Source organism: Amblyraja radiata, chromosome 11 (assembly GCF_010909765.2).
Source record: "Amblyraja radiata isolate CabotCenter1 chromosome 11, sAmbRad1.1.pri, whole genome shotgun sequence".
Taxonomy (NCBI): Eukaryota; Metazoa; Chordata; class Chondrichthyes; order Rajiformes; family Rajidae; genus Amblyraja; species Amblyraja radiata.
Genome location: NC_045966.1, coordinates 7,117,672 through 7,127,237, shown reverse-complemented (window position 1 = coordinate 7,127,237; position 9,566 = coordinate 7,117,672). Strand labels below are relative to the sequence as shown.

Here is a 9,566-nt window from a genome sequence, read left to right as displayed (position 1 = left end):
TTCTTCCCTCCCCCCCCCCCCCCCCCCCCCCCCCACCACCAAACACCTCTACTTTCAGTCTGAGAAACTGGAGCACCCAGAGAAAACTCACGTGGTCACAGGAAGAACGTACAAACTCCACACAGACAGCACGCGTGGACAGGATCAAACACGGATGTCTGGCATTGTAAGGCAGTGACTCTACCGCCTGGCCACCGCGCTGCCCTTATAGCCCTGTCCCACGGTACGAGTTCATTCCAAGAGCTCTCCCGAGTTAAAAAAAAATCAGACTCGTGGTAAGCACGGAGAATGAACGCAGCGGGTACATCGGAGCTCGGGAACGTCTCTTAGCGGCTCGTAACGCTAACGGCAGGTACTCGGGAAGACTCGCTAACGGCAGGTAAGCACGGGAAGACTCGTGAAGATTTTTCAACATGATGAAAAATGTCCACGAGAGCCCCGAGTACCGACGAGTGGCCATTACCGTAAATCTCTGCGTTCGAATCAGGGCAAACTCGGGAGAGCTCCTGGCATGAACTTGCACCGTGGGACAGGGGTTTTAGTGTAGGCTGTAGAGTTAAGAGGAGATAAAGGAGATTCATTTACCTTTTCCCACATGTTCCAGTAGATCCATGATGACAGAATCTGCTCCCTTGGTGTACACAACAATCTCTTTAGTGAGGGGGTGCTTAACAATTACTGACATCCTCTTCCGTGTTGAATCAAAGGCTAAAGTATGCAACAGTTCAAAACTCAGGAGACCCCCGTGAGGGAGCTTGATGGTCACTTGGTCAGGGGTCCGGGAAAATAACGTGAAACTATACGCTCGAGCAGCGTGTACAAGAGCTGCCTCATCTGGACTTTCAGCTTCATAGTAAATGTCTTCATCCACGATATCCTCACCTTCTCCACCAATGTTGCGACCGGCTTCAGCTGTTACACTTAGATTATCGATGCCGTCTGCTCCAGAGCCAACATCGCCTTCTGCATTCCCAGCGTCACAGGAAGAACTTGGACTAACGTTGGGCGACAGCAGTGGCTCATTGCACAAACTCCCTGGACTACAAGAGCTGGGATGACTTGGCAGGCACGTGGAAGTCTTGCGAGCCGTCTTCAACTTCTGAAGGACCTGGTGCATCTTTGACAAGGGCTCCGTTGAAGATTTTGACAATGAAGAAGTCGGCACCTAGAAATTGTGAAAACAGCCGTTCAGAATTCTTCTAACAACGCTTTCCTTTGATGGGACAAAACACTCGGTCTCTATTTTTGACATCTGCACCATCTACAATAGTTTGCATTTACTATCATCCCCAGGCCATGAATATTTAACACAGCACAACACAGTCATTTGATCAGCTTCCTATTCTCTGCCACTGAAAAATAATGTTAGGAATTATAAAAGGCACAGCAGCGCAGCTGGTAGAGCTGATTCCAGTGGCCTGGGTTCGATCCTGACCACGGGAGCTGTCGGTGTGTAGAGTTTGTACGTTCTCCCTGTGACCACTTGGGTTTCCTCCGCGTGCTCCAGTTTCCTCCCACATCCCAAAGACGTGTGGGTTTGTAGGTCAATTGGCCTACTTTAAATTGCCCCTAGTGTTCAGAGAATGGATAAGGTGGTGGGATAACATATAACTATTGTGAATGGGTGATCGATGGTCGGCATGGACTCGGTCGGCTGAAGGGCCTGTTTCCAAGCTGCATCTCTCTAAACCAGAACCAAGGGTTCCCAACCTGGGGTAAGTTTACCCCCAGGGGGTTAGTTTCACCTACCCAGGGGGTAAATTTGTTGATTCTGGATTTGTACATACTATTTCACATTGACTGACTGTGTTTGGTTCTGGCATCTGTTCATCATTAGTTGTTCATAAATTAGTGAAATAACATTGTTATGCGCTATTAAAGATGCCGGGGGTAAACGGGACGAAAAAGGTATAAACTATATTGGCGGCTTTCAACTGGATTGACTTCTACTCTTGATTCTCCCTGTTAATCACACAATATACCAGCGACAACATATTGTGGGCAGCACGGTGGCGCAGCGGTAGAGTTGCTGCCTTACGACACCAGGGACCTGGGATTTGATCCTGACTACGGGTGCATGTCGGCACGGAGTTTGCACACGCACCCCATGACCCGCGTGGGTTTTACCCGGGACCTCTGGTTTCCTTCCACACTCCAAAGACGTACAGGTTTGTAGGTTCATTGGCTTTGGTAAAAATTGTAATAGTCCCTAGTGTGTGTGGGACAGTGTGACTGTGCCAGGGTCACTGGTCAGCGCGGACTTGATGGGCCGAAGGGCCTGCTTCCAAGCTGTGTCTCCAAACTAAATAAACTGAACTAAACAAACCAATGGCAAAACAAAAACTGCTGGAGGAACTCAGCAGGTCAGGCAGTATTTTTGGTGGGATATTTAGTTTGGGTTATTATTTTGAATTATTATTTTGGGCTATTATTTTGAATTATTATTCATTCACTTTGAAAAGTAAATGGAACCAAAAATAAAAAATGCACACCGTAAAACCCATGTCTCTAGTGTCTACAATTCTCCAAAGCTTTCAAGTCAAAGAGGTGCTGTAAAACAACAGTAACATGCTACTAAAATACAGAAAAGCAAATTAATTAGTTCTTTAATAGACCTGTATAATGGAAACAAGCACATTGTATTATAATTACTTTCTCTGAGCATTTATGAGAGATTTGGAGACCATAATAAAACTTAATTGAAACAAAACGCTGTGCGAGCCTAATTTGTTCGAAACAATATATAGTTCAGTTTTAGAGTTAACTGGTGGACACAGGCTCTTTAGCTCACCAAGTCCAGCGACCCTCGCACACTAACACTGTCCTACACTAGCGACACTTTTTACATTCAGACCAAGGCAATTAACCTACAAACCTGTACATCTTTGGAATGTGGGTGGCAACTAAAGTTCTCGGAGAAAACCCACGCAGGTCACGGGGAGAACGTACAAATAAGCACCCCTAGCCAGGATGGAACCCGGGTCTCTGGCGCTGTAATGCCCCTGTCCCACTTAGGAAACCTGAACGGAAACCTCTGGAGACTTTGCGCCCCACACGAGGTTTCCGTGCGGTTCCTGGAGGTTGCAGGTGGTTGCCGGAGGTTGCAGGTAGAGGAAGCAGGTAGGGAGACTGACAAAAACCTCCGGGAACCGCACGGGAACCTTGGGTGGGGCGCAAAGTCCCCAGAGGTTTCCGTTCAGGTTTCCTAAGTGGGACAGGGGCTTAAGGCAGCAACTCTACCCGCTGCGCAACCGCGTCCCCATAATTTTGCCCCTGACGCCACATTTCACTTAATGTGAAGAAATTAATATCCCAGAGATTTAAAAAAATGTAAATATCAAAGGATCAAAGTTTTTTCTTAGAATATCACTTTCAGTTCCACTTGAGTGGTAATTTTGAGAAGCTACTGGTTAAGGCATAGAAAGGTACAGCACAGCAACAGGCCCTTCGGCCCACCATGTCTATGCCAAACATTATGCCAACACAAATTAAAGGGTCCAAACCTGAAACATCGCCTGTATATTTTCTCCAGAGATGCTGCCTGACCATCTTAGTTACCCCAGCAATGTGTGTCTATCCATGCCAACATAAACCAATCTCTTCTGCCTGCATAGGATCCATATCCCTCGACATTTATGTGTCTATCTAAACACTATTTGAACGCCACTAATATATCTTCCTCCACCACCAACCCTGACAGCATGTTCCAGGCACCCATCACTATCTCATTAAAAAAAAACTACCTCTATACGTCACCTTTAAACTTTGCTGTTCTCACCCTTTGATATTTCGACCCTGGGGGAAAAAAGTTCTGAATGTCTACCCTATCTGTCTCGCATTAATTTAAATTCTTCTCCCCTCAGCCTCCAGCGTTCCAGAGAAAAGAATCCAGGTCCAATTGTGGTATTGAGAGAGAGATAAAATCTGAACGGGATTTTAAATTTATCAGTATCGAGCTGGAATGGGGTTGCCTTTACTCATCATTTGTGGTTGAACAAGCTGTGGATAGAGTTAAGGGCCTGTCCCACCAGCATGCGATTGCATGCGTCTAGCGCGACCAAACGTGGTGGCTTGAGGCGTACGGCCTCGCGGGGCTGGTCCCACTTCCGTCGGGCGGTGACGTCATCGCGCAACGCCACGCGCTAGGGGTACGCCGTCAAGATGCTGCGTACGCCGTCAAGAAGCTGCGGACGGCGTCGAGACGCTGCGCACGCCCATCGAGGCGGTGCGTACGGCCTCAATGCGGCTGCGGGCCGACAGGCCGTTGCCGCGCGGGATTTTTGGACAGTGTCAGTTTTTTAGAGTCCCGCGCGATGTCGGGACCAGCCCCGCACAACTCCATACGGCTCCGGCGAACGAAGTGGGACCGGCCCCGCGAGGCCGTACGGCTCAAGCGACCACGTTAGGTCGCGCTTGCCGCATGGAGTCGCGTGCTGGTGGGACAGGCCCTTTACTGTCAGCACCATACAGTATCTGTCAATTGGTCTCCATTTCCTCAACTGCGTATCATTGATAGAGCAGCCTGGTGGCGCAGCGGTAGAGTTGCTGCCTTACAGCACCAGAGACCCGGGTTCGATCCTGACTACGGGTGCTGTCGGTAGGGAGTTTGTACTTTCTCCCTGTGACCATGTGGGTTTCCTCCAGGTGCTCTGGTTTCCTCCCACATTCCATAGAAGTGCAGGCTTATAGGTTAATAGGGCTTCTGAAAATTGTCCTTACCTAGAGTGTAGGACAGAACTAATAGCCAAAGGGCCGGTGTCCACATTGTATCTCTAAACTAAACGGGACTAAACTAAACTATCTTCTCTGGTATTTGACATCTCCACTCTGGGAAGAAAGGTTCTGGCTGTCTATCCAATCCATGCTTCTCATAATTTGTATATACTGTATTTCTATCAGGTTTCTGCTCAACACTCCAGAGAAAATAGTACAAAATAGTCTGATTTCAGAGCCCAAGCAGAATCAAATCATTGTGGATTGTCATAGAGTCATACAACATGGAAAAAAGGCCCTTCAGCCCAACTTGCCCGCACTGACCAACATGCCCCATCTACACTACTCCCACCTGCCTGCGTTTGCCCCATATCCCTCCAAACCTGTCCTATCCATGTAGTGTAATTGCACCTAAAATGGTGCAATAGTACCTGCCTCTCGTTCCTTACACCTGCCACCCTTTGTGTGGGAAAAGTCATCCATCAGATTCCTATTAAATCTTTCCTCCCTTACCTTAAACCTATGTTGTCTAGTGTACGATTCCCCTACTCTGGACGAGAGACTCAGTGCATCTACCCGATCTATTCCTCTCATGATTTTGTACACCTCTACAAGATCACTTTGCTTTGGAAAACCAGATGAAGACAGATTCATCACGAGAGAAAATAGACAAAACCAGTTCGATATTTCCAAAACTGGTATTGATTGGAAGCACATGTCATAAGATCTTAAGTAATTGGAGCAGAATTTGGACCATTCGGCCCATCAAGGCCTACTCCGCCATTCAATCATGGCTGATCTATCTCTCCCTCCTAACCCCATTCTGACAGATTCACCACCCTCTGAGTACAGAAATTCCTCCTCATCTCCTTTCTTAGAGCCAGAGAGTGACTCTAGTCAGAAGGTGGTGAATCTGTGGAATTCTTTGCCCCAAGTCAGTGTATCTTTTTACAGCAGCGATAGATAGATTTTTGATCAGTACAGGTGTCAGGGGTTATGGGGAAAAGGCAGGAGAATGGGGTTAAGAGGGAGAGATAGATCAGCCATGATTGAATGGCGGAGTAGACATGACGGGCCAAATGGCATCATTCTACTCCTATTCCTTATGACATGATCTTTCTAAAGGAACGCCCTTTAATTCTGAGGTTATGACCTCCGGTCCCAGACTCTCCCACTACTGGTAACATTTTCTCCACACCCACTCTATCCAAGCCTGTCATTATTGGGTAAGTTTCAATGAGGTTCCCCCTCATGTGCTTGTGGTGATCATGGGACTGACTTTGGTGGTGACTTTTGTGCATTGTGCATTTTACAATAGACAGTAATGACTGCAGTCTCCCACAACATAATAAAATGATTGAAGTTAAATTGCTACTTTGCAATGTGATTTGAACTCCAATGATATTAGGTTTCATTGTATTCCCCTCTCTATGGGCATAACGTGCTCAGTACATTTTTTATGGGCACAGCTAACATTAAAATTGAATTGGCTTTCGATTTTGAGAGAACTATTCAGCAAATGCATGGGGATAGTCACACAGAAGCAAGCGATCACTTGGGAAGCTTATAACCTAGCCGTATGAATATTGATTTCTCTAACTTCATCTTCTCCTTCTTGCAAATGGCGTGCACAGCCTAAAGTTGTCGGTCAACTTGTTCTATTTGATCTTTGATGCCACAGAAGGTAGTTGAGGCCAGTTCATTGGCTATATTTAAGAGGGAGTTAGATGTGGCCCTTGTGGCTAAAGGGATCAGGGGGTATGGAGAGAAGGCAGGGATGGGATACTGAGTTGGTTGATCAGCCATGATCATATCGAATGGCGGTGCAGGCTCGAAGGGCCGAATAGCCTACTCCTGCACCTATTTTCTATGTTTCTATGTTTTGTTTGTGCACGTCGGGTTGATTGCATTTGTCGAAACAGGGTGGACCTTGTGAAGGTTGCAATCTCCTACCAATGTAACCCTTGCATCCCCTCTCTCCCTGTCCCTCCCCACCCAATTCATTTTATTAGCTTCAAAGTCATCTTGTTGAGTCGTTGTCTGTGACTTGTTTTCACCTAGCCCCGCGGCTAACAGTTTCCTCTATGGCCGTTACTTTTTTTTGCATATCTTTCGTTCATTCGTTCAATATCCCACTGCATCACCGTCTATATCTCCCGTTTTCCCTTTCCCCCCGACTCTCGGTCTGAAGAAGGGCCTGGACCCGAAACGTCACCTATTGCTTCCCTCCGGAGATGCTGTCTGACCCGCTGAGTTACTCCAGCTCTTTGCATCGATCCCGCCGCACATGCCCCATAGAATAAACTTGAACAAATTATTCCAAAATAGCATTAACCTACTGGTTGCCTTGGTTGCGTTGCTGTGGAAACCATAACCGTGTTGCACATTGTCAAAGCTAGAAAAAAATCGATGATGCAAGCACTTTCCAAACCAGTGCCAGCGTTTAGTTGAGTCGGTGACTCCATATGGGCAACGGCACCTCGAATTCTCTTCAGCAGGCCTTCATCAGGCACGATATCTTTCTCCTGAGAGAAAAGCACACATAAAAAATGTGAACAGTGGTTGGTTTTAATTACAAATCGCCTCGGCGGGTCCTGGGGTGAGTTCCCACATTTATTTACACAGTAAAAGCTTAATTACTTATTTTGCTCAGTTATTTAGCTTAACTTTTAATTAGCTGCATTAACAACAGCTTGAACATTAAAAATAAATAAGTAACATATTCACAGTCAAGCTCGTTTCTATCAATCTCGCACACACACACACACTGCATGCTCCCCCTTATGTAATGCTATTCCACTGCAGTTCTCCACTCATGCTTTCTTACATGTGAAGCCGCTAGCTTGGCAGATTGCCATGTCCCCCAGCAGGTTCCCACAAGCTTAACATTCAACGATCTCTGTGAATACTGTGGCGTGCAAGCTACCTGCAGTTGCTGCTCCCCTTGCTTGTGTTGAAGCATGGTGTTATATAAAAGAGTTTTAAAATTCTCTTGTCAGTAAGTTGGTCTTTGAGCCCTGGATGCTTTCATAGAAACATAGAAACATAGAAAATAGGTGCAGGAGTAGGCCATTCGGCCCTTCGAGCCTGCAACACAGGCAGGAGGGACAAGTGTTGATGGGGCACGCCGCTCGGCATGGGCAAGTAGGGCCGAAGGGCCTGCTATAACCAAGAATAGATGTGGACGGGCCTAAGAAACAGCAATGGAGCAGAAAACATTGGTGATTTGTACTGCAGTAGGACTGCGGAGCAAGGTAAAAATTAGAAAATTATGTACAGATTACAAAGTACAAAACACAAAATCATGAAGGACTTTAATCCATATGTTGACTGATTGAACCAATATCAGTATCATTGTAAAAAACATACTGAAAGTATAAAGGAGATGGTTCCTTTGATCAGTATGTAGAGAAGACATTGATGGGATGAGCTATCTTCGATTGAAGATCAGAGATCCACGCCAATGCCCTGTGGTGGAGACTGATGCCTTTGGAAAATTGGTACATCATTGGCGTGGAGAGATTTGCAGTAGGGTTGTGGTGGGTACAATCAGTAGGTTCATACGTGATAAACATAAACATAAACATAAAAAATAGGTGCAGGAGTAGGCCATTCGGCCCTTCGATCCTGCACCGCCATTCAATATGATCATGGCTGATCATCCAACTCAGTATCTTGTACCTGCCTTCTCTCCATACCCCCTGATCCCTTTAGCCACAAGGGCCACAACTACCTTCTGTGGCAGAGAATTCCAGAGATTCACCACTCTCTGTGTGAAAAATTTTTCCTCATCTCGGTCCTAAAAGATTTCCCCCTTATCCTTAAACTGTGACCCCTTGTTCTGGACTTCCCCAACATCGGGAACAATCTTCCTGTATCTAGCCTGTCCAACCCCTTAAGAATGTTGTAAGTTTCTATAAGATCCCCCCTCAATCTTCTAAATTCTAGCGAGTACAAGCCGAGTCTATCCAGTCTTTCTTCATATGAAAGTCCTGACATCCCAGGAATCAGTCTGGTGAACCTTCTCTGTACTCCCTCTATGGCAAGAATGTCTTTCCTCAGATTAGGAGACCAATCTGATAGGAGCAGAATTAGGCCATTCGGCCCATCAAGTCTACTCCATCATTCAATCATGGTTGATGTGTCTTTCCCTCTCAACCCCATTCTCCTGCCTTCCCCCCATAACCCCTGACATACCAATTAAGAATCTATCTATTGCTGCCCATAAAATATCCTTTGACTTGGCCTCTACAGCCCTCTGTGGCAATGAATTCCACAGATTCACCATGCTCTGACTAAATAAATTACTCCTCATCTCCTTCCTAAAGGAATGTCCTTTTATTCTGATAAAGATAAAGAAACGATTAGTCCCAGGAATCTCAATGTAGCACTGTACTGGCGACACCTAGTTATCTTGGATCATCCAGCAATGGCCGTCTCCAGGGTAACATGGTTCAAATGTCCCCACTATGGCTCCGTGTCTCTTCCCCTTTGCACTATCTATTATACTTAGGTTTGACTCGATCGTATTTATGCATGGTGCATCAGGTCATAAATTATAGGAACAGAATTAGGCCATTCGGCCCATCAAGTCCACTCCGCCATTCAATCATGGTTTATCCATCTTCTGTGGTATGTCTGATCTATTTGGATCGCTTGCAAAACAAAGCTTGTCACAGTACCTTGATACTCATTACAATAATAACTGTAAACCAATAGATGGCAAATCATGTAATGTCACGTGATGCAGAAATATTATTAGTCGATTCACACCCAAATTTTTCCCGTTTGAATGTCTTGCTGCCATACAGTTGATTTTCTATTTCACTCCAGGAATAAATGCTTTCAATGCA

At 46.0% G+C, this 9,566-nt stretch overlaps 1 protein-coding gene across 2 annotated transcripts in view; it reads right to left on the bottom strand.

Moving 5' to 3' along the window:
* The window catches only part of LOC116978242 (probable phospholipid-transporting ATPase VB), a 197,776-nt gene that overhangs the window by 35,112 nt on the left and 153,098 nt on the right, over positions 1 to 9,566 (bottom strand). For both annotated transcript variants that reach the window (XM_033029240.1, XM_033029241.1), the window contains 2 exons: positions 7,053 to 7,238; positions 586 to 1,165 (listed from right to left, as the gene is read on the bottom strand). In XM_033029240.1, the coding sequence (XP_032885131.1) occupies positions 586 to 1,165; positions 7,053 to 7,238 (766 nt within the window). The remainder of the gene's footprint in view (positions 1 to 585; positions 1,166 to 7,052; positions 7,239 to 9,566) is intronic.